A 26,043-nucleotide genomic window follows, 5' to 3' on the forward strand; every position below is an offset into this window, starting at 1 on the left:
AAAGCAAGTCCACCCCACACACACACACACACAAACACACAACTCTACCCTCTCACCCAAATATAGGCACTTCTGGCTCCAAAAAACCCAGACAGCTAAACTTCAAATGTACTCCACAAACAAATGGGAGACATAACTGTGGTTACTTCCATTTTTTAAATGGAGTTTATGATCATAGCACTAATTTGGTCCTCCTGTAAAGTGATATTTGGGGTGGGGGCAGCCACTAAATAAATGATGGTTGATATCATACTGTGCATTTTCTAGGCCAGCCTTCATCCTGAGTTTACAGCTATGTCTAAATTTTTCATGTTTCATGAAGTATGTGAACATCTACGTATGAAGACGGAGCAAATGAAAAATTTAAAAGTTCCTGAATTATTTCTACCAGTATCTCCGAACAACGCAAATTATAATCGAAAGTTATCACATTCAGTTCCGCTGTTGCAAACTGGCACTGAAACCTGTCCAAGAATGGTGCATACAACAGAACATTAATCCAAAAACATAACTGTCAACATAAGATTTTTTTTTTTTTTAACATCCAGCCAGCCAGCCACCTAAGTATAGAAGCCCAGGCACATCCTCCAGCACATCTGGGGGGACCTCAAGGTGTTCCCAGGGCAGCTGAAAGATATAATAAATGCATTTAAAAATGAAAAAAAAAAGAACACCTGCTATTGTAGCACTTCTTTTTTGGATACAGTACCAAACAGTACCAGCCTAGATGCTTGCTTCTCAAACACCATGTGTACGTCACCTCAGCATTTCTTGGTTGTTAAACTTTTTCTGTTTTACACACTAGAGAAGTTTCTGTGAAAAGAGTGGGAAAGTCCACAGTGGTTTAGTGTTTATCTGTTATATTATCTTTCTTCCTCCTGTTCTTACTGCTCCACAGACTTCCTGCTGAATTAAACCCATTAATATTTTACTTTGACCACCACTGAGGAGCAGAAAAATTATTTTCCTTTATCACAGAAAGAAGACACTTTTGGGAATGATCTGAAAGTAATGGGCATGTTCAACCAACAAACAGCTTAAAAATGATATAAATAATAATAACATTACAGCCAGACTCAGGCTTAATTTCAAAGCAAGTCCTGTAAGCATTTAGGAGTACAAAATCAAAGATGATGATTACTATTCATCTCATTGAGAGCAAAAAAGAGAGAGCAAAAGCCCCTTGTCTTTTCCTAAACTTTTCCTTGACCTTGGTATAAAACACAATGAAGTCAGGGAAAGATGTGAAGAAGAATTCATAAAGATTAGGGAAAGAGAATTAGGGTGCTCAGAGAATCTGACTTAACACTGGCCTCCTTAACCCATAAGAGCCCACACACATTTCTCTTTCGAGAAAAATCTATACAGAATTTCAAAAATCATCTAAATTACAAACTTATTCAAGGAAACTTCCTTAACACGCGAAATTGTGACACTGGTGTCACTGTGGGTTCTTTATTTGTTGCTGACCTGGGTCTCAAACTGCAATGTCCTGAAAATGCAGAAAGCTCATCTTAGCTGCTTCAGTCAAATAAAAGAGAACAACTGGTGAAAAATAGGACTTCATTTGCTAGATTAAAATTCTAAAGGGAAGAAATAGCCTATAAAGTCAAATGAAATGCTTGTCACATTGAGATTAGTTGTTCTTCCTGTCCACATGTTTTCTCTTCCTGCTGGAAAGATGAGCAAGTGTAACTAATGTCTTTACTAAGGCTCTCTGTGACGGAAGAAAAATGAATTAATCATCATCTTGAGGCAGCAACACATAAATTGAGAACATAATTAATGCAAACTAAGTTATAGTAAACCTTAAATTAACTCTGATCAGTTTAATATAGCTCATAATCCTTCTTTAGAGAGCTACGCAAGGCAGCAGCTTCACAAGAAGCAGTGTTTAGTACAGCAGTGTGTTCATAATTCACCTGTGGGTTTAACAGTCAGTTGCTGAAGGTTCAAAATATATCAGCAGATCATGGCATGAAATATCTTTTATCTGAGTGTTGCTTTGAACTGTGGGGCAGCATTTCTGCTTCCTTTCATAAAGGATGGTCCAGTGTATCCTATCCAAAAGGAGGAAATAAAGAAAGTACTGAAACACATTTCCAGGATTTAAAGAAACTGGCCAGCTCTTATTATGACTGCCACAAAGATACTCCAGAATCCCTTCACTCTGTTAGGAACCTTCATAAAACCATTCAGACATTTTTTTGCAAAATCAAATCCAAATAATTTGCATCCAGTGCTGATTTATGGTGCAAGCTGCTGAGCATATGAGCACAATGTTTGAATATTAAAATCACATATTTCTTCCAATAAGCTTTCAGCTTACACAGCTACACACAGACCATCCTTCATCATCTGCAGTCAAATTTAGGAGGCCAAACCTGTCTTTGAGTGTCTGAGTCATCTTTTAAGGTTATGGTTTTACATCTATCTGTCCATTTTCCTCCACTTATCCAAGTCAGGGTCACGTGCGTGCGGGAGAGGTTGGAGCCTAGAGCAAAAGTGTGCCCATCTCCCTCTCAGTCTGGCTCTGTCTTTTCCTTGACTTTCACCTCTCCTCTTCAGCTGTTTACACCAAAACAAGCAGACAGATGTACAGAGAGCAGTGATTGGTCTGTCAGGCACATGGCATGCCTTATATATGACTGTACGTGAAACGGTTACAGAAGCAGACAGTATGCACTTTAAATCTGATTTTTCACTAGTTTTATAGTTTGTTTGCACTTCCTCTGAGAACGATGGCTGTCTGTATGTCTGCTGCTTCTTTGTGGAACCCAAAACTCAGCAGTGTTCAGGGCTCTGTCGGGGCCACACCATCTGTTGCAGGATTCAGTCACATTACTTATTGTTGAAGATTGTTTTTTACAACTCTGACATTTGGCAGCAAGTCTTCCAACTTTTACCTCTCATTTATTCTGCTAAACAGAGTAAATGGGAGGCTGCTGATCAATTGTTTAGTTATGATCAACAGATAATTACCGACACAGAGATGATTCCACCTTAAAATGTGTTTATCAGGGGCAGTTTACAGATAACATTTCAATTCACCACTTTATATCTACATCAGATATTTTATCATGTATACCCTCAGCAGTTTATACTGTGTTAATGATTAAAGGGTGGATTAATTGATTTTGTTTATTTATTTTAAGATAAATTGTTTTTATATATTTGATAAAAGTAAATGTGACAAAGAAATACATTCTGTTTCAATTCTTCTTTTGGTCATTACCAAATATTTGTTTTGCAAGCATTAGTATATGCACAGCTCTATCAGGTCCCCCATACAGCATTTCAATAGTCTGAACTTTGACAGGGTCATTGCAGCACCCGATTCTTTCCTTTTTCAGCAAGTCTGTTGGAAATTTGCTGCTCTGGTTGGGATCATTGTCCTGTTCCATGACCTAATTTGGGCCGAGGTTTAGCTGTTAGACAGATGGTCTCAAATTTGACTCTAGAACACTTTGGTGTGCAGAGCAGTTCATGGTCAACTCAGTGACTGCAAGGTATCCGGGTCCTGTGGCTACAAAACAAGCCCAAATCCTTGCCCCTCCACCACTGTGCTTGACAGTTGGTATGAGGAGTTTGTGTTGATATGCTGTGTTTGGTTTTCACCAAACCAAATCAAACATGGTGCTGTGCATTATGGCCAAATACCTCCACTTTGGCCTTGTCTGTCCAAAGGACATTATTCCAGAAGTCCTGAAGTTTGTTCAGAAGCAACTTTGTAAACCTAAGTTGTACTATATTCTTCTTAGAGAAAAGGGACTTCCTCCTGGTAACCTTTCCAAACAAGCTATACTTGTTCAGTCTTTCTCTAATTGTACTCTCATGAACTTTAACATTTGGCATGCTAACTGAAGTTAGTGAACTCTGAGTGTTGCTCTTGGGTTTTTTGCAGTCTGTCTGAGCACTGCATTGACCTCGGGGTGAATTTTCTGGCTATCTTGAATGTTTTCCACTTGTGAATAATCTTTCTCACTGTAGGATCATCAACTTCAGGTTGTTTGGAAGGGATCTTATAACCCTTTGCAGATTTATCAGCAGTAAAAATTACTTGTCAAACAAATGGTCAATTCTGACAAAAAAATGTGTTGACGCTTCTCTTGTGTCTTAAAAATTTGATTAGACTGCTGTGGACATAAAAAAAATTCAAATAATTTACCTAATAAGAAAGCATTTCTTTCCGGGCGCCCGGGTGGCTCAGTGGTGGAGCAGGCAACCACATGTATATGCCACATTGTGGTGTGGGTTCAAGTCCTGGCCTGTCGTCAGTTTGCCCATGTGTCTTCCCCTGTATCTTTCCCCATTTCCTGTCTCCCTCTACTGCTGACAAAAAGCCACTATGGCCAAAAAGAAAAAACATTTCTTTCTAAGGATTACATTTTAAATGTTAAGCAAAGACAAGGAGACACGCTTATAAGACTGCAATCAGTGTAAATTGTGGAATTTATTACTGTAACCTCCGGTTTTAAAATGATTTTAATTATTTAAAAAGAAGCAGAAATCACAGGGCATTCAGACCAGCAGGCTAATAAAGAGCATGTAGATGCTGTATACTCTCCCTTCCATTGCCATTATTTAGACACAGGTGTTCTCTCCCACACACTGTCACAGTGTTCAGTAATGTGTGGGAGTGAGCTGGCCTATTAGTCTTGGAGATAGTCCCATGTCTGGTCTGATGCTGACATTTAGGCCTGACCCATGTAAGAAAGTAATGTAATTAGTTTGTAGGGGCAGTGGACTTTTATTTATTTATTTTGTCTATGCATACTTAAAGAGTTCAACTGTAGCTTGCCAATGATACAGATGGTTTTACACCTTTGAATAATTTGGTCAGCTCCAACATGCTCATGTTGACACACCACATCTGAAACACATCTAATGGGCTGTGGCCATTAGATGTTTCTCTGTGACTGCAGACAAATTGACTAATTAATCTTCAGAGCAGACGCGCTTCTCTAAATGAATCACCAAAATTACCAAATCAGATTCGCCCAATCTGAAGTTGGCATTTAACACTGAAGACACTCAATAAACTAACAACAGGAATAGATTGAGTCTGGAAAGCAGCGACAGCTACAGGGTCCCCTGAGAACACCATGGCAGATGTAATAAAAGATGCAGTCATCTAAATAACTTTAAATAAATTATATTATGAATATCATTTCAAACTTGTCAGAGTAGTAAATAGTTTTACTTATGAAGGTAAATATGCAGACAGTAGTTCTATGCATAATTAAAATAGTCTTTCACTAAAGGAAACTAAATGTGTTTATGTAGAAGTAGATTTTGATTTGCCATATGGTATGTTCAGTCATGCAGCTGGAGCACCTCTATACATTAAGATTAAAAAGTTGTTTTTAACCCCTCTATGCTTAGGTTTGTCAGAAGTTGTAGGCAAAGGGATCCAAATACAAACTTAGATGCAGGCTAATATAAACAAAAAGCAAACTTATTCAGATACAAATAAAGTCCACCCTACTTCATGAACAGCCAACAAACAGACAGGGACAATAAGCATAACTGAGACAAAGACTGAGAGGAAGGTGGAATTATTTATACACAAAAGAGTAATCAGGGAATGGGACATAGGAGGGTAATAAGACACAGGTGAAGATGATCAAAGACAATAAGATGGGGGGGGATAAGCAGAAGAGGATGGATGGATGGATGGATGGATGGATGGATGGATGGAAGAACAAATAAGACAACATTTTTAGTAACAAATTCAATATCCAAAAAACTCAAACACAATGCAAAAAAAAAAAAAATGGCTATGTGCCACTGGATTTGTGACATTTACTGATCAGCCAAAACATTAAAACCACTGAGAAGCGAGGTAATTAACACTGATTATGTCTTTGTGATAAAATGTTTTGCTGGGTCAGACTGGCTCCTGGTTTTCATGTGGATGTTGCACACTCCCTGACGGCAGCGGCCTGCACCAGCAGGACGATGCCACACTACAAAAAAATACTCAGGAAGGGGTCATTTAACACTCACAAAGATCACAAGGTGTTGAACCAATCTCCAAAGTCCCCAGATCCAGTCTATATGAAAGTGCAAGTGTAATGCAGAATTGGATTGTGACCAAGTTAATTACAGCATAAGATCATTTTACACAAATGTCTCATTGGCAAGAAAATATACTGTTCATTCATCTGTGTTCATTTTCATGTATCAACAGCTGCACGCTTATTTTGAAAAAATACAAAATCCAGTTCCCTCTAATCATTCCCTCTATGTATTCAAAAGATACATTCTGATCTAAAAACTCCCGCTTACACCGTTTGACTAAAGTAATATTCTTGACTGCAAATGTGAAATTGTTATCTGGGGGTCACACTAAAGAGTATGGACAGATGATTATTCTTAAAGCCTGTTGCAACCACTTTTATCTCTCTTTGTTTGTTTTTTCTAATGATGCACTCAAGGGGGATTTCTCTCCCAGCCACATGCTATTGAAATAACTTTTTTAAAACAAACTAAAAACACACAAATAAACAAAAAACTGGAACCTGCTCTGACAAATTCACATCAGATTCCCTGCTCCTGTTAGTGTCATTTAACAAGGTTTTGATTGTGATATTTTATGGGATCACTGTAGCTTGAAATTTCTGCATTATTATTTCTTCATCTTAGTTTTATGAGAAGACATTTTAATTACATTTTCTTCTGAACTGGTAGATGGTAGATTCATGTGTGCTCTAAGGTGGAGGAGGTGGTGGATGCTGGGTAAGATACTGGGCAAACATAACAGCAAAACTATAATTTTGAAAATAATGGTATTGGAGAGGAAAGGCAGGGTTATGACCTCAGAGAATAAATTAACTGAGAAACATTTTATAATTTCATCTTTGACCCAGAAAACCTGCCTGTGCAGGCCCACAGTGGGTAGCTGTGAGTGAACTGTGGGGTTGTGTGTGCAGGGCAAACACACACTTATCCCACATTTGTCCGCACAGGTGACACAGCACTTTATGGGTTTTCAAGCTCAGTGGTTTTGCCCACAGAAATGCCACTTGAGAGCCCATTTGAGTCCATGCATGGCCCACAGTAGTTTTTCCCCTTGGAGCCCTCATAACAGTTTTGTGGGTTAAATTTGGGTTTGTTTGTTTTTTAACAACATTCTGGTGCACACTCTATACCAGTTGGTGGCAGTATTGCACAATGGGGCACATGGTGGGGCCTGGCACTGTCAGGCCTGTGTGGGTGGCCCCAGTATCAGCATGAAGTGCCCTACATTTCATGCAATACCGGTGCCCACAGATGGTTGTCTACTGTGTGCTGTGTGGGTCTACCCACAGTGGCCCCAAAGTGGCCCCAAGGGGGCATTACTGCCATATATGTTGGTTGTGAATGTGAAGGAGTAGAAATATATGGTATCATAGGGTCTTAAGCACTGTGGAAAGTTTTATTTTGCTTTCTTTTCATACCATTTTGTTTGGGTTGAACCGTACAGACTTTGCTGTTGTGATAACGTCAGTGATGTTATTAGACACTGCTTTCTGGAGATATTACATTTTGCTGTTGAATTTCTGTTCTAAATGTAATTGGTTTCTTTTTATATTTCTAAATCTTGAGAAAATTCTCTTTTCATGCTTAAGATGTACCCTGGGCCCTTTGTTTACTGAGCAAAGAAAATTTGAAGCTTTCAATTTCTTGCCACAACACTAGAAATTCACAGTGCATGCAAATGCAAGACCATGTAGAACTGAGCTTGAAGGTGTTACAACCAAACTTTTGTTTGTTTCACCCACATAAGAATGAAAAGTATGTGAATACAGGACTACTGGTTATTCAGACAGTGCACTGCTGAGTCTAAATATTCCTCACTGTTGTTCTGTGTGCCATATTTGCGCATTATATTTTCCCTCCTCCCTGTTTGTGTGTTTCACAGTGAACCTTTTCATCACAGTGTAAGTTATTTAGTGGAGCCATAATCAGAACATTAATTACAATAATTTTCTAGCCTCTGCCTCATATTTTCATTTGTACCCACACTGAAAGTTGATCAGGCATCAACACACAGAAGCTCCAACTGAGGCAGCTCTGCAATCTTCTACTTCACTGATTTACTATAGTAACTACTGGGAATAACAATTACCTTCGAAGATAGCCGGCAGAGATGTCTGTCAAATACACAGTGTCCAAACAGAAGCACAACACAACAAGAACTCTGTGCATTGGCCACCAAACCCTCCAGATCCCAGTCCAATCAAGCATTTGTGAGATGTACCAAAACAACTGTGGAGGCCCCACCAGCACCCCACAGGACCCTAAAGATCTGCTGCCAAAGTCCAAATGCCAGAGACCACAGGACATCCTCGGTTGTCCTGCATCCATGCCCTGATTGGTGGGCCTTCACAATATTAGGCAGCTGGTTTAATGTTCTGACTGATTTCTGTGTCGCCCTATCCCCTGCGCAAATTATTTGATGAATAAAAGGACAAATTTTCAAGAAAATATGGAATTTTCTGGCTATGTATTTTATTCTTTTTTGCCATCTATTCTATATCCTACACATGAAAACATGCATGGAAACTGACAAGAGATTGTGTTGAATATAGAGGTTTATTTTTGTCCAGAAGGCAGGCAGTGCACAGCATGTTTTAACACAGTTTCAAGCTGCAAACATTTTGGAAGCCAAAAGTCTCACAGAGCTCAATTTGAAGGAAAGGAAAAAAATAGGAACAGGACAAAAGAAACACAGGGAGCACCAGAGTCTAAACAAAAGGGAAAACAATTCAGGAGATTGTTCTGGCCAAGGGGCTAGGGACAGGAAGTGTAGTAGTTCAGGAGGCCAGCCCGGCCACAGGGCAAGGTCTAGGGGCAGAGGCCAGCAGCAGAGACGAAGCAACTGCAGTGGCTTGGCAGGGGGCAGCTGCTGGCTGAGGAAATGGAGCTCTCTAGGAAACAAAGAGGAAGTCGGCAGCAAAGCCTTTCAGGTGGTCTGCCAGGGGCCAGAAGGCCATTGATGGAGACCATTTGAAAGTTGAAGAGGTGGTCATTGACTTCACTGGAGGTTGGCAGATCAGGTGGAACAAGACCCTCAGACTCTGGGCTCTCAGGCAGCCAGCTGATGCCTCCAATGGGCCGGACAACAGGACCTCCAGCGGGCTGAGTGGCGTTGTCAAGGCAGAAGAACTGGCGTGCTTTGGGGAGATGTGGTGACAAGCACGCCGTCTCCTCTTAACAGCTGATAGAGGAGGATCAGGGGAAGGCTCTATATCCTCAGACCACTGACTAACCAAAAGAATGCACTGCCAGGCGAGGAACAGGCAGACTGTGGCAGTGTAAAAGCTGGCTCAAACTCAGGTGAGATTGGTGTATTTTGGTCCATGGAAGGTAAATGTAGAGATAACCAGTGCTTGTAGCAGTTATGGTTTCTGGTAGATTGTGGCGCCAAAGGCAGAGACACACTCACTAACATTCACAATAACATATTGAATACAACATTACAATGTCTTTATACTTGTCTTGCTTCATCTTGCACAAAAAAACTCCACTACATGACTACATGACCTGCTACAGCCCCCAAAACCTCCCCCACCCCCACTTTGAAGGTGGTGCTTAACTCTGGCCCTCTCTATGCTTGCATGACAGTAATCTAATGTATGATAATGTAATGAAATAAATACATCATGCACCTGCTCCTAGAAGGCTGCTGCAAATTGTGCAATGGCCAAAACATGTACAGTGGTGTACAAGGACAGTACATTTGCCCCATTTTGATTTTTGTTTTTTTCATATTTGTCACAAAGATCATCAAACAAATTTTAATCATTTAATATTAGACAAAGATAAATACAAAAATGCAGTTTTTAAATAATTATTTTCATTTATTAAGGGAAGAAAGCTATCCAAACCTACCCTGCCCTATGTGAAAAAAGTTAGTAAAATATTCTGTGGACTGACGAGACAAAAGTTGAATTTTTTTGGCAGGTTTGAGTCCCATTACATCTGGCATAAAACTAACACAACATTTCATAAAAAGAACATCATACCAAATATGATGGTGGTAGTGTGATGGTCTGGGGCTGCTTTCTGCTTCAGGATCTGGACAACTTGCTGTAATTGATTGAACCATGAATTGTGCTCTCTACCAGAAAATCCTGGAAGAGAGTGTCCCGCCATCAGTTTGTGTCCTGAAGCTTAAGGTTTGGTTTAAGCAGCAGGACAATTATCTGTAACACACAAACAAGTCCACCTCTAACTGGCTAATTAAAAAACCAAAAAGAAATGACCGTTTTGGTGCTTTGGCATGACTTTACACAGGCCAAATGAGCCAAAATTCCTTCACAGTGACATGAAAGACTCACTGCCAGTTATCACAAATGCTTGATTACAGTTCTTGCTGCCAAGATTGGCACAACTAGTCTCTGGAGCTTGAAAAAGGCGACTGGACTTCTTTTTGTTTCTTGAAGACGTTTCACCTCTCATCCGAAAGGCTTCTTCAGTTCTCAACCAAATGGTGGAGAGACCCAGGTATTTAAACCCCTGTGGGCGTAGTCCCCTGGAGGTGGTTATGACCCTCTATTGATCATGTGCTTGAACACATGTGCCCAGGTGTGAAGGGGGCGTGGGTCATATTTAATCAGTGGTTTCAGTTGAAACCAATTTAGGACTCCGCTCCATTGTTTCCTGTGGCCTATTGAGGTCACTGGAACAAAGGTGTGAATGGGGGTTGAGACGTCTGGGAAGGGAGCTCAGGACAGCACTGTAAGCGGGGGAAAGTTGGTGACGTAATCCACCTCCTCTGTTCAATGATGGTTGTTCACAGTGGACATAGATGGCTTCTTTCACTCCTCTTTCAAACCATCTGTTTTCCCTGTCCAAAATGTGGACATTGGCATCCTCAAAAGAGTGCCCTTTTTCCTTCAGATGCAGATGTACTGCTGAATCTTGTCCTGTCGAGGTGGCTCTTCTATGTTGTGCCATTCGTTTGTGAAGAGGCTGTTTGGTTTCACCAATGTAGAGGTCCGAGCACTCTTCACTGCACTGAACAGCATACACTACATCGCTGATCTTGTGTTTGGCGGGTTTGTCCTTGGGATGAACCAGTTTTTGTCTTAGGATGTGACTTGGTTTGAAGTATACTGAGATGTCTCAGTATACTTGGCACAACTACTTTTTCACACAGGCCAGGTAGGTTTAGCTTTCTTCCTTTAATAAATGAAATCATCATTTAAAAACTGCATTTTGTAAGTACTTTTGTTATCTTTGTATAATATTAAAATTTGTTTGATCTGAAACATTTAAGTGTGACAAATGTGCAGAAAAAAACAATTTTAAATCAGGAAGATGTCAAATACTTCTCACAGCACTGTATATGTCAGTGGATCATATGGCCGGGAAACCTCTTCACTCTTGGTTCAGAGATATTTTAATGTGTGTGTGTGCACGCATGTGTGCGTGTGCGTGTGTGTGTGTGTTTTAATATGGTAAATGGACTGGTTTGTATACAGCACTTTTCTACTCTATTTGAGCACTCAAAGCACTTTCTTATTACAAGCCTTATTCATCCATTTACACACGCAATCATGCAAGCACTTTTCTCTATGCCTAAGCACTTTTAACATAAGATTCACACACTTACACTCCGATGGACGCATCAGAAGCAACTCAGGGGTCAGTGTCTTACCCAAGGATACTTCAACATATGGACTAGAGTAAACCACTGATCTCCCAATCAGTAGATGACCCACTCTACCTCCTGAGCCACAGCCACCCCATGGAAACTTAATAATATCAGTCCTAACTAAAGGCTGTCAACCTACAATGTTCAGAGTCAAAATGCAAGTTTATTTAACTTTAACTCAAATTATATGACTCAAACTGATTTCACACTTGACAAAAAAAAGACTATGATGTCATATCACTTTAGTTTAACAAGCTTCTGCTTGAATTGTACCTGGACTTAGTTTTGCAGTAGTTATACTGTATTCATGTGCAAACACAGTAAACTCATAGGACTTCCTTTAATTCAGTCTTTTCTCCTTCACAGGGACCAGTCTGTGTGTGCTTTTTCCTTTTAATATTCACAAATGCAATTAGTTTTAATTTTGAAAAATAAACCTTTGTTCAGCAGATCACACTTTCATGGCTCACTTCATTTATTGCTTTCTGACTGGAAACTAATGATGATGGCAAACTTTTTTGTCTGAACCTTCTAATTAACAAAGATTAATAGGTATCCAATTTGGATCCTGTAAAAAATTCAGACTTTAAAACATCAATGCTAAATCAGGTACTAGTGCACATGAAAAAGCTTGATCATTAATATGCAGCACAAGATTGAAAGGTCAATTCAGTCAGGTATTCAGGTGCTTTGTCTAATGAGTCTACTGAAGAGCAGTTACATCTCTGTCTTTGCCTCTGTCTCTTTTTCCTTCTTTAATTCTCTAAATTTGGCTCTGACCTTTTTAAGAAATGGTGCTGATGCAAGCAAACACCCATGGCCTGCAACGATAAAATAAACACTACAAAGGAATGTGTAATGGAAGGGGGGTGACTAGATCAGATTGTGTGAATATACAGTAAAGTTCAGAGTTTAGTGACTGTGATCATTATCTGTCGCAGAGATAAAACTCATTTTAAAATACATCATGGAGGTTGTGGGTCCCACAGTTGTTGCTGTTGTGCAGAAATGTCATATCAAGATTTCAAATACACAACGTGTATTATCTGCAACTCAAACTCTGCTGGGACTTATAGGCAACTGAAGAGTTCGCACCCTGTAGTTTGTATTCTTTTAGAGTCATAACCCAGAGTGAAAACCACAGAAACCAAAATGAGAGTCATTGCTGTGGCTGGAAACAAAGGCATGGAAAAGTCTTTGAGCATTTCCATTAAGTTAGGCTATTTACCAGGTTACCGCAGTAATTTGTAGCATCTGAGAAAACTGTACCTAGTTCAGTTGCTTTAGATGTTATCAGTGATGCCAGTGAGTTACCTGTAGCTAAAACTAGTGAAATAATATCCATCTATGCTCTTATTCTGTTCAGGGTCGCAGGGGGGCTGGAGCCTTCCCAGCTGTCATGGGGCGAGAGGCAGGGTACACCCTGCACAGGTCGCTAGCCTGTCGCAGGGCCAACACAGCTAGACAGACAGCCATACATGCTCACATTCACACCTATGGGCAATTTAGAATAGCCAACAACCCCAGTAACTGCATGTCTTAGGACTGCGGGAGAAAACCAGAGTACCCGGAGGAAACCCACATAGACACAAGGAGAACGTGCAAACTCCACACACAGAGAGAGATAGGGGCCCGGGCCAAGGTGGAATCAAACCCAGACCTTCTAGATGTTATTGTAACTGTGAGGCAGCAGTGCTAACCACCACACCGCTATGCTGCCCAGTGAAGGGGGGCAGTGAAATAATATATTACATATAATTTACAAACTGATTTTCCTAAACAGAAATAGTAATGTGACAACCTAATTTAAAGAAACAGTCGCAATTTCTTACTAGGCAGTAGGAATTTGAATGTTTCACATTCAATTGTCAGCAACAGATACAGTACTGTGCAGAAGTCTTGTGCCAACCCTCATTTCTTTATGTTTTTTGTAATGTTTTAAAGTGATCTTGAGCAATAGTTCTCCAAGTTTTCTGAAAGACTTTCAAATTTTTTTATTTTGGGATTTGCTGATTTTTCACTCATTTTCAGTCCTGTCCTTATACCTGACCATTTTCATGTTTTGTTTTTTTTTGTTTGTTTGTCAAAACACTTAAAACTGACCACACTGATCCAAACATAAGAGGCACCTAATTCAAGTGATGAATCAATTAGTTTTCTACATATAACTGACAATTTAGCAAAGAACCAATTTTAAACATCAACATGAAAGTCATGTCCTTCAGAAACAGGAAATAAATTCAAAGTAAAGACTTGAGACAGGATCTAGGATATGCGTCTGGCCCTTCAGTTGATCCATCTGCTGCTTGCCAAAGCCACATCAGAAATGGTCTCAGTGAAAGGGTGGCTGTCAAGAAGCCATTCTTAAGGAAGGGAAACAGGGAGATAAGGCTGAGGTATGCCAAATTACACAAGAACTGGAATTAAAATCAGTAGCAATGGGTTTTATGGAATGATGAATCCAACTTTAAACTTTTTTTTGTTCAAATCATTGTCAGTCTATATGGGGGAGGTTACAGTAAAAACATGGAAAAACATGATGAAGGTTCTGTCATGGTTTGGAGCTGCAATTCAGCCAGTGGTGTTAGGGATCATATCAAAAATTAGAATTATGAATGCAGAAAAGTACCCTCAGCTTTTGCTCCACCATGCAGTCCCATCTGGAAAGAATCTGATTGGTAAGGGTGTAATTTTCCAGCATGACACCAAACACATTCCCAGTGCAGTAAATGCTGCGGGAGAAATTACTAACACTAGCATTCATGGACTGGCATCCCCAGAGGTCAAAATGATTGAAGCAGTGTGGGACCATTTTGACAGTGAACAGAACAAAGAGCAGCCAACATCCAAAGAAGAGCTTCGAATGTCCTTCAAGAAGCCTGAAGAACTATTCCTGCTTAAAGAAATGACATAAAAGCTTGCCTAAGAGAGTTGAGGCTGCATCGAAGAATTAAGGTGGTCATACCAAATATTGACTTTTGAGCCCATTAGAATTGTACAAACTATGTTTTTGCATTTTATACTATATTTCCACATATGTCAACAAATGGCTCCACCTATTTTGGATTTCCATAGCAAAATATAAAGAAATGAAGGATAGCTTAAGACTTTTGCACAGTATTCTGTGGAAAAATAAAAGAACAATGGACATTTTTATGCTTTACAAATATTTGGTGAATATCTTCCAAGGCTGCCCCTAAGGTAATTGCTATGATTGAAACACATTTTAAGAGTTTTTGACAGCTGCTGTAATAGAAAGAATGATTGAAGGAGCTGTGACATAAATTCCTGAACTAAACTGCAATAAATAAACTATCCAAAGAGGTCACACTGTCGACACACAGTCCAGGATTGCCTAAACAGAATGCTTCTATTTGCAATCCGTTGGCACACAAATTTTCAAACTCAAATGAGGGCTCATAAATTGTAGTTTTGTCTGACATCTAACCACACAAACTTGCTGCTACAACTGTGCCCTAAAAATACATTTTAATATTACATTAGCATCAGGCTTGGGTAGATTGATGTGTGTGGTCTGCAGGCTGAGCTGGTGTGTGTCTGTCACTGGCATATAAAATTTACATGGTGCCTGTGTTTTGTGTGGGCCCCCCACTGGTATGTTATTGTCTGCCCATACTGAAATAGTGAACCTTAATCCTCACGTCTAAACAGACAGAAAAGTCTGACAGCTTAGGGACAAAAAGGGGGAGAACAGAAAATAGAGTACAGTATATAATAATTATTGGGGAATAAAGACGCTGGATCATAAATTAAGTAAAAACAAAATATCAAAAGTATATTTTAAACAACTTTTATTATGGGTTTATGGAGGATAAGGCAGCTTGTTGCTTGGAATAGAACATAAAATGACCTAGAATGAGGTTAAATGGACAAAACAGGATATTTAAGTTGGCGGGGTGGGGTTAAGGTGGTTCATAAAGACAAATGGAAGATGATATTTGACAAGACAGTGTTGGTCAACTTATCCTCAGATTTTTGCACCATCTGTCCAGGTAAATATGGTAGATCAGCAGTTTGTGGCCACAGCTTTGACCAAAATAAATGATCTGTAGTTTTGAACGCCTCACTGACTGGAAGGTTTACTTGGATATCTGCTGCCATCTCCTGGTGGGCAACTGGAAATGAAAATCTGGTTAATCTGGGCACACAGGAATTCACCACTGCAAAAACATTTGTGAACTCCTTGGAGTTACTGGGATTTCTGAATTGTACTCCTAAGTAAATATGATAAATGTACTCCTAAGTAAATATGATTAACTTTATTGTATATTTGTGATAGGCAAATAACAAAAAAGATACTATGATTGTGAGTGATGTGATAACAGCTACGTTTAGGAAGTCATTTAATGTTGATGTCTCTTGTTTTTCTCAAGATATCTGGCAACCCAAAGGCAGCCTTTCTGCCCCTCAACCTCAGTCCAAAAAACGGACTGGAGGATAGTGATGTTCAATACCACAGATTTCCTTTCCGATCCAATATTGAGTAAAATTCAAGCTGGTATCAGCAAAAATCTTAAATGAAATAAAATCACAGGGCAAAACAAATGATAGAGCTATTCAACACTGATTGCTTATTCTTATTTAGATTGAACTCTATGGAGTCTCTCCAAATATCTATTGGAATACAAACATCAAGTGTTTGTATTCCGGTCACTGGGTGACTCAAATTAAAACTGCCAGTAAAATATTTTAATAAATAAATGCCACAATAATTCCATGTTTGCCAATATACCTATATTTTATTCAACAAATAATACAAAGTAGACTGATAATAAATGAGCTATATTTTATTGGTAAATAATTTTTTTATTCATCTTTTCTAGTATATATTTCTTATATTTCACCATAGCAGTTTTTTTTTGTTTTTTTTTTATCAGAATCGCGCTGTATTATTTAATGACAGCTATTAAACCACTTTCAGTTATCTTATACTTTAGGAAAGCTTACTTGAATAATTCTCGGCTTTTTTACCTCTGTGAGATTACCTCACGTAGCCATGTTACAAATATTACGCCAAGCTGAAACCATGCAGCTATGTGCTGAAGGATGTGTTTATTTCATTACTTATACTATCTAAATTAATTTGTCCAACTCAAACAGCGACCATGCTTATCGCCCCTTAAAACTCTAGATTCCCCTTCTCTGTACCTGGATAGTGCCTGCCTGCAACACTCCGTCTGTCTTGTCCTAACAGCAGCACCTGGCGTTTGGTTCTCCTCCTCGGTCGGCGTCATCATGTTTATTTAATTTATTTGTAATATTTTAAACCTTTATTTAACCAGGCAGACAGATTAAGAGCATGTTCTTAATCATGTTTCCTTCGTATTCAGTATTGTGGTCTATTCTGAGGTGTTAACGAGGTTTGTTGTGTTACCTCAAGTTCTCACTGTATTCCCACAGTGTGCATCTTGGGTATTTGTAGAGGTGAAATGGCTCCACACGTGACTATTTGCCACTGTTTCTATGTTTGAGTGAGTGAGTGAGTGAGTGAGCAGTAGCAGCACGCTGCGCTTGGGGATTACGTCCTTACGCATTACACACTTACCAGGCGGAAGAAAAAGTAGTTCCCATCAACCCTGTCTCATTTAGGCAAGAGCTCAGTCACTTAGTTACTTCCTAACGTGTTCTTGGTAAGATACGTTATCTCAAATGACTGAAGTATTGAAAGCATCGATACTTAGATTTGAGAATCGATTTTAAAAAGTAAAGGTCTGAAGTATCGATATTTCAGTATCGATCCGCACATCACTACTGGAGGACTCTCATACCGCCGCGAAAATGTTCAAAACAGAGAAACTAAAAGCTTTGGTCAATGAACGACTGCAGGCGGCTGCCGAGGAAATATTCAACCTCTTTGAAGAAGCTGTACGAGACTATGAGAAAGAAATATTCCGTTCAAAGGAGGTCGAGCAACAACAGCGAAGGATGGCCGGGTGGAAAGGTAAGGCCAGGGCACCACTGAGGCTGCATGTTCACTTTGTTCACTTCGTTAAGCTCAACTAAAGCCTTCACTTTAGTGAGCATCTACTGGAGACTTTGGTCTGTTATACAGAATACAGCAAATAGCGCCATTTTGCATCCCTGAAAGAGGGAGGGGGATGCAAAATGGCTGTCACTGAGAAAAAGAAGCACAAAATGGTTTTCTTTCTATTTTAACCAAGATTTAGATTAAGATTTTAAACCCTATCCACCTCCTGTCTGTCCAAGTCCAGAATTTGCCTCAAAATAGCAAAGTTCAGTGCCTGGAGAAAGTTGATTAGTAGCTACTCCTTTTCCTGTAGTGCTCGCCTTTCATTAATAAAAGTGGTAACTGTACCAGTGACGTGCAGTCAGGGGAGGCAGGTGAGGCACGGCCTCACCTGTCATCGTGGAAATATAAAATTAAAAAATAAATTAAATGGTTATATTCATTCAGTGATTTGTATTTTAAAGTTCTTTTCCATTTAACTACACCATTTTTAGATTAGTTTTTCAAAATCGCTGAATTTTTGCATTTGCCGGTCAAATACTAAGAGACGAACGGTGAGGCACCAGCCCGGCGAGCCGCACCACGGATTGCGCAATCCGTGGTGCGGCTCAGTATAGTCATTGCCAATGACTACTAACTGTGCTGGCATGCTATGCAGTGAGACCGGATTACTTTCCCTTTGCATGTGGCTATTAAAATGTTCTAACACTTTTACTATATGAACTAAATTTCTATATTTTAGCTGGTGTATATAATGCACAGTTTTTTTGTTGTTTTTTTCATTAACAACTGTATGTGTGTAATGCATTCTTGTGTTGAGCGATCATGAAACTGCTGCGAAGAGACACTAGGTGAGGCACGCAGTTCTCGTGCCTCATGGTAGGGGGCGCTGGTGATCCCAGGGACTCTACGACTCCTCGGCGGCAAGCTACCATAAACAGTTAGCAAGGCCAGTTAGTTTTTCCTGTTGCTTGGCCTTATGTTCAACATGGAAGATTACATAACTCAACTGAAAGAATTTTCTAAACTGGACTTTCAATCGAAGCAGAAGATAATAATTAAAGGAAGACCAACACCGGAGCTAAAAGGTTTGCTTCAGACTATGTTAATGTTAAACAAAACAACTGTTGCCAATCAAATGGTGAATAAGCTATATGTTTGTAAATCTGATGTGATGACGTCAGTGCCTCACCAGTCACGACCCTCACCGCACGTCACTGAACTGTACATAGTAATGAGCTGGGAATATTATAGTTTCAACCCCAACCAAGGGCGTAACTTTGGGTCCAAGATTGGGGGGGAGGGAGCTCTCTGCCTATTTATTTATTTATTAAATCATTTACTTTTCTAAAAGGATTCAGGAGATTTTGGGTTAACCGTAATAGAAATACATTGTAATGTTTTTACAATGTATTTATTTAACTTTCTTTGTATTTACTCTGCACCTTCAACAATTAGGAAAAGGCTTACATTCTTCACATTTCTTGATTCTCTAAATCAAACTGTGCTGAAGAATAAACGAGGTCATGCCAAATACTGGCTTTCATGCTCCATTTTGAACCTTGTAAACTGCATTCATGTATGTTTCAATACATGGCTACACCTATTTCCTGTAAAATATGAAGAAATGAGAAATTTTGGAGTACTGAGCCACCAAATTAAAGTGAATTAGACAAGTGCTAACTTTATGGACGTGGGGGCAGGGAAACGGTCTGGGTGATGTGACAGAGCAAAGCTCATTGTGCTTTCTGGAAAACGGGACGTTCAAAGACCACCAATAAAAGCCAGCTTAGAACACTTTATGAATTCTGTAAATTAAAGGTTTTCCATTTTGACATTCAGTTTTTGGTGGTTTATTTTTTGGTGTTGAAACCTCGAGTTTCTCTCGAGTGGAGTCCATGATCTCATTACTGCCCAAAGTTAACGAGAATGGTCTGAGTGTCAAAATATCAGAGTTTCACTGAATGCATCCAAAAAGTTTTCTGACCGGATTTTAACAGTCGTGTTCACTCAGAAATTTCTACAGACACAGAGATGGGGGTGGCGGGGAGCTTCTTGGCTGCAGGAAGTGTTTTATTTCACACCTGATCACTGGGAGGTGAAAAAGTTTCACTGTGATTTGCATCACAGTGCAAATCAATCAGCATTAAAACGGGAAAAACTGGTCAGTTAAGGGAAATACAAACGGAACTGTTTTTAATGTTATAAATACTTTGTGTCGTTTCCTCCGAAGAGGGTACACAGAATCACTGTTTTAATGGGCATACTTAAACCGTATGCCTATTACAACGTAGAGATACTGCCTCTTAAAATTGCCGCTCCCAGCTGGTGAGCCGGCTGCAGGGGTCCACGGTGGGGGTGGGAGAGAGAGGGAGAATTCCTTCCATAGAAGAAACCTCTGTAATGCTAATGATAGTCTGGGCTCCCACTTGTCTGCAATGGTAATTTCTGCCCTTAAAATTCCTGTAGCGATTTACCAGAGATACGCAGTATTCATTTATTTTATCCAAAGAAAAAGACAAAGTGGTTTGTGGCAGGCAGTCTACTACATTTTAAAGTTATGCAGTCTATAAATTATTTGTAAAACTGGTGATGGAACATCATGTAATTAGTTTGCTTATTTATTTATTCACTGGGTTAGGGTTATTCAGACCGAAAGTTTAACTACTGCCCTGTTCACGCTCTCCTACCTGTCAGCATATATAGTTTTCGTACCTGTAAATAAATAAACACTGCAGTATTCGGCTGGACACTGTTGCAGAACACGTGGCTGTTGTTGCATTTGGTCGCTTTCACAGCGGCATGACTAAGATCGTTGCCGCTGTGACTGTTAGTTTGGAAAACAGATTATAGGTCAACAAGTCATTTACAGCCATTTAAATACAGGCAGTCATTTTCTGGCAAATACCAGAAATCACTTTTTGGCAGAGGATCACTTTTTGGCACAACACCAACATGTCACTGGCACGGGATTATTCCTGTAAATGTAACAGCCAAATCTTTGGGTCCCTCTCCTAAAGTAGCTTTTCACTGAGTCTTCACCTTTCGTGTTTTGAACAGTGCTCTACATATTTCTGCCATATATCTTTAGAGCTGACTACACCCTCACATACATCGTTGTTGCGCAATCCCGCTCCTCTCTGTCCTATAGATGCGCCATTCACTGACAGAAGCCAGCAATAATCAATTCATGTTTACATTTTGAATTTACTTTTTGTTTACAAACATTAGCAGTGTGGTTTAATAATTGTTTCATGCTGTCACGTTCATTAGTCAGCTTGTTCTGTTTGTTCATCCTCTACTTTACTGGCAGCAAGGAAATATTTATATCAGTGTTTCACAGAAAGGTTCAACATTATGTTTCTGTTAGAATCATAGAACCTCTGAGTAAATATAATACGTATGAATTAAATACATCATAGCGGGCGTAAGTGAAAGCGCTTCCCCTATCACTGCTCCTCCTGGTGGATATACAAGACATTACCACCAGTTTTCCCAAATGCTAATTAGGGGCGTTCCCACCCGTGGCTGAACTGCTACGTCATGAGCGGGGGATCTCATTTCGCCCACAGACCGGCCAAGGTCCCATCACGGATCGGCCGGCCGTTTTGAGTGGCTTCAACTCTAGTCACAGTGGCAAATGGTCACGTGTGGAGCTATTTAAGCTCCACAAATAGCCAAGACGCAATCTGTGATGTTTGTGGGAAAACAGTGAGAAGTTGTAGTAACACAACAAACCTCGTTAAACACATCAGAATACACCGCAATACTGAATATGAGCCAAACATGATGACGTGGACCGAGGAGGAGAGCCAAACGTCAGGTGCTGCTGTTTAGGGCAGGACAGATGGAGTCCTTTGGTATTGCAGGCAGGTACTATCCAGGTACAGAGAAAGGAAATGTAGTTTTAAGGGGCAATAAGCACGGTCGCTGTTTGAGTTGGACATTTTAATTAAGATAGTGGAAGTAATGAAATAAACACATGCTTCAGCACATAGCTGCATGATTTCAGCTTGGAGTAATATTTGTATCATGCCTACGTGAGATAATCTCACCCCGACTCTTCCTTTGTGCCTCTCAGAGTTTGGCTGTTTTCCCAGCCAGCGAAGCATTGCACCACCTAGTGGTCATTTCTTTTAACCAAGTAATTACATTTGTACAGCTCACAAATGCATATATAAACAGTCTTAGAATATTTAAAAGTAGATGTAGGTGTATGTGTTATAACTAAAGGGTGCTGAGGTATCCCATCTTCCACAGAAAATCGTCTTTGTCACTTTTGCACAAGTATAGAGTGAAATAAGTTAAGTGGAAAAAAAAACACTAGACCCCGAACAAAACTCAGATGACCCAGCTTTGCACCAGCATTTAAACGCATCAAGTTATGCACGAATCTGGGAGCTCTCCAGAAGCGTGAAGTGTGTCTCAAAAACTTTGTGCACTCGTAACTGTCGTTTTGTCCCTGTGTATCAGGTGATTCGTGTATTACAAAATATTACAAATCCAGCAAGTTACGCACAAATCCAGCATTACAGACACACAGATATTTTGAGTCAATTTTCTCTCCATACACATCAGGTTATGTTGTAGGTTACAGTGTAGATTATTCACTGAAGCAAAAGTCCCCAGTAAGGGTGATCCCAGATATACTTCCTGTTTTTCCCTGCTTGTGGCCATAGGTGAGAGTAGGAGCATACACTAACCAGTGACTCCTCTTGCTTATCACCGCAACATACAGCTACAGTTTCACCATCATCACTGCAGACCCCAGTCAATTTCCTGCTCCACTCTGACCCTGAGGTTCTTGAGTCTCTCACTCTTCACAGGTCAGATGCCACAGTCTCAAAAGCTAAATCACACTAGGTCCTTAAGCTCCAAGCCTGATGTCATGCACCTGTTAAATCAGTTTTTCTCACCTTTGAGGAGGACCTCGAAAGCTCTCATAAAGTTATTGTTCAATTTTTGGTCTTTACTCTGATCAGGCACCACATTCTCAGTTTCTCAGATTTGCCAGATGGCCAACCCTATGCGTCCTGGTGGCTCAAAGCTTCTCCGGTGTCACATTTAACATTTCATATTTATTCTCCTTAACTTGAGCTAGGTGGTATCTTTGTATTTTACAATAAAAAAATAGTGAAATAAAAATTCAAAGATTAAAATGGCAGTTGCAAAGTAACTGTGTAATCTGTTTGGTTCAGAAAGCTTCCGAAAGAGAAAACATTAATGACCAGTGAAACACAAGACACTATTTCCACCTTTCATCTTCACTACTACATTCAAAACAATCAACCGTGACCCAGAAACCTATATTTATTACACTTAAACGAGTACTCTAACAGAACATCTAAATACAGATTTGATATCACTGCATTTTAAATTTGATTTACTGTATTTTTCTTTTAGCTGGGCTTCATAATAAAGCAGATTCTTTGTTTTCATATCACAAACAAGAAGTCACCAAGAGATTAGGCTGTATGCATCTGATGTTGTTTTGTGCAAAGGGAATAACGCTGAAGTTATTCTGTTGCTGTTTTCATTTTTTCAACAGCAGACTACACATCACAACTTAAACATTTAAAATTCTGAGATTTGTATTTACTGCTCTGCCTGTCTTGTATAGCTTTCTGTTTAATACAATTAAGCCTAAATCCATTTTCTGATGTGTGATTTCTGTCCAGCCCCCCAGCAGCTCTCTGTTCAGGAAGATGGTGCGCCCTCTGAGCAGGATCATACTGAGAAGAAGACAGACCTGTGTGAGGATGAAGAAGAGTTCCAGATTAAAGAAGAACAGGGGGTGAAACTGTGGTTGGCGGGTGAAAAGTGGGAAGAGGCTGACACCAAAGACTCCATGTTTAATATAATTTATGTGGAGAGAAGTGAGGCTGGAAAGCATTCACCAAATCAGTGCCAAACGGAAGATCAAACTGTTAAACAAAGCTGTGACGCATCAGAACCGACCACTGAGTGTCCATCGAGTGAAATCAGTAATGATGAACAGCGAGACAGTGGAGAAATTCATTCAGGTGCAAACAGTCAGAAACTACAGAAATCTGGTCAAAGAGTAGAGAGACCTTATACCTGCAGCGTTTGCAAGAAGAATCTCAGGACTAAATCCATTCTGACTCGACACATGAAAATACACACCGGAGAGAAACCCCACAGTTGCAGCATGTGTGGTAAAAGCTTCATCCAGCGCTGTTATCTGCAGACTCACATGAACTCCCACTCAGGACAGAAGCCGTACATTTGTAGTTTTTGTGGCAAGGGATTCACACAGGTGGGAAACTTGAATGTCCACATGCGTATCCACACAGATAAGAAGTCTCACAGCTGTGATGACTGTGGTAAAAAATTTAGAGAGAAAGCTGACCTTACCAAACACGCAGTAATTCACACATTTGAGAAACCTTACAGTTGCACCATGTGCGATGCTAGATTCAATGCCCAGTCGAACCTCACACGCCACATGAAGACTCACTCAGGCGTGAAGCCATATAGCTGCACAGTTTGTGGGAAAAGATTCAGCCAGCGCTCCCATCAAATTGTTCATATGAAGACTCACACTGGAGAGAATATCTAGAATTATTTGCTCCCTTGGATTTTTCTGACAATTTCCTGAGTGGGACAGGATACATATTAGGGGTACTGCAAATTAACCAGATGTCATACTAAAAAGTTTATTCCTTTGTGTTATTGCAGAAGAAAGTTGTAATATTGTATATCTTTCTGGGTGATATGGTAAGGGCTTAGTCACACAGGCCTAGATACCAGTCAGTGATTTCAGCAGTTGGTGAGTGATTGCTAGAGATTGCTGGCTGTTGCTAGGTAAAATCAGTGGCAGTGAGTTATACAGTGCTATAGCTAAAAGATAAAACAAAACAAAAAAAAACCCTCCTTTCAAATGCTTTGGTTGCTAGCCGACCAAACTGGAAACAGTGTTTGCCTTCTAAGTAAAAGTTGTTCCCTACAGCTGCAACCAGCGTGTTTTAACATTCTCTGTTTTCAGTTTGTGTTGCATTTTTTTCAAGTTTCACTACTGCTCAGAGATTATTTGGAAAGAGTGTGCAGGCAAGGCTGCATCTTTCATGCAAACTACAGCCAACCATGGCAATCTACTAGCAACCAAAACAAATGTTTTTGTGCAGCACCCTCTTTGCCACCAGTTTCACCTAGCGACAGCCAGCAGCTGCTTCCCAACTGGTTACTATGCACATTTTCCTCTAGTGACTGGTGGTTTCCAGAGTCTCTAGGTCTGTGTGACTGAGGACCCATTTACACAACACCTTTTCAAAATGAAAACAGCACAGATTTGATGTGTCTTGACCAGGGTTATTATAGTTAACGAAAACGAACGAAATAACGAAAACTGAAATTGAAAAAACATTGTCGTTAACTGAAATAAATAAAAACTATAATTAAAAGGAAAAAACGATAACTAATTAAAACTGAATTGTGAGTTTACAAAACTAACTAAAACTAACTGAAATTATCGATAAACTGACTTTCATTTACTTGTTTTTTTGGGGGTTTTTTAAGCCTTGTGGATTGATATGAAATCATTGTTTCCGCTCTCCGAGTTTAAGCTGGGAGCGCCACAGGACAACTGTGTGAGTGCGCATGTGCGTGCGCTCACCGCGCTGGTCCGCAAAGTAATGGCTGCGGTCTGCCGAGTCCCGTATGGAGGTTCTTTGAGTACAAACACCTGCACACGACCACAAGGTAATTAACACACACAATCCAGCTACACAAGCATAAATGCGGACATGAGGTCGGCAACTTCTGTAGGTTGTGTACAGAGGCCGCAAAGACCCTGCAGGTTTAATTAGCAGCATCTAACCAAGCTAGCTCCAAAACAGAAGCAGCATCAGGTGGTGAGAACATCAGGATGCAGCTGGATTTGAGCTTTGACTCCTTCAAAGAGTTTGTTTTTGTTTAACACCACATGTAGGCATTATTAATCTGCTGCACTGATGCTGAAGTTTATTGTGGAGTTTATTGTAGAATTTATTGAGTTTGGGAGTTCATGTTTTTCTTTGTTTCTCCCTGATTATGCTCATGTGTGTCCTTAATATTACACAAATTTAGCATGTCTTGTGAACAGTTGGTTGTTGACTATATTTCTTTAAACTGTATCTTTTGTCAAGTTTTCATTACACAATAGTCACTTTTGCGCCTTGAATCTTGCACCTGATTAGGTATGAAAATACTAAAACTAATACTGAAACTAACTGAAACTAACTAAAACTAAGCATGAAACCAAAAATAAAAACTAATAAAAACGAGCAAAACCACTCTGAAAACTAATTAAAACTAACTGAATTAGAGAAAAAAAAGTAAAAACTAACTAAAACTAAACTATAATGTAAAATCCAAAACTATTATAACCCTGGTCTTGACCTCCCGTTAA

General features: G+C 39.8%; 1 protein-coding gene across 1 annotated transcript; it reads left to right on the plus strand.

The window, feature by feature from the left end:
- The first annotated feature begins 17,216 nt into the window (after positions 1 to 17,216).
- Positions 17,217 to 24,951, plus strand: LOC115777661 (zinc finger protein 501-like). Its single transcript, XM_030725608.1, has 2 exons — positions 17,217 to 17,609; positions 23,315 to 24,951. Exons 1-2 carry the CDS (start codon positions 17,447 to 17,449, stop codon positions 24,214 to 24,216), a joined length of 1,065 nt encoding a protein of 354 aa, XP_030581468.1. The 5' UTR covers positions 17,217 to 17,446; the 3' UTR covers positions 24,217 to 24,951.
- The last annotated feature ends 1,092 nt before the right edge of the window (positions 24,952 to 26,043 follow it).

This window comes from Archocentrus centrarchus, chromosome 3, assembly GCF_007364275.1.
Source record: "Archocentrus centrarchus isolate MPI-CPG fArcCen1 chromosome 3, fArcCen1, whole genome shotgun sequence".
Taxonomy (NCBI): domain Eukaryota; kingdom Metazoa; phylum Chordata; class Actinopteri; order Cichliformes; family Cichlidae; genus Archocentrus; species Archocentrus centrarchus.

What these genes read in the sequence shown, in the direction of transcription:
- LOC115777661 (XM_030725608.1), top strand. Translation starts at nt 17,447, where the DNA reads ATGTTCAAAACAGAGAAACTAAAAGCTTTGGTCAATGAACGACTGCAG. An exon ending in AAGGATGGCCGGGTGGAAAG is followed by an intron (nt 17,610 to 23,314) that starts GTAAGGCCAGGG and finishes ATTTCTGTCCAG; the next exon opens with CCCCCCAGCAGCTCTCTGTT.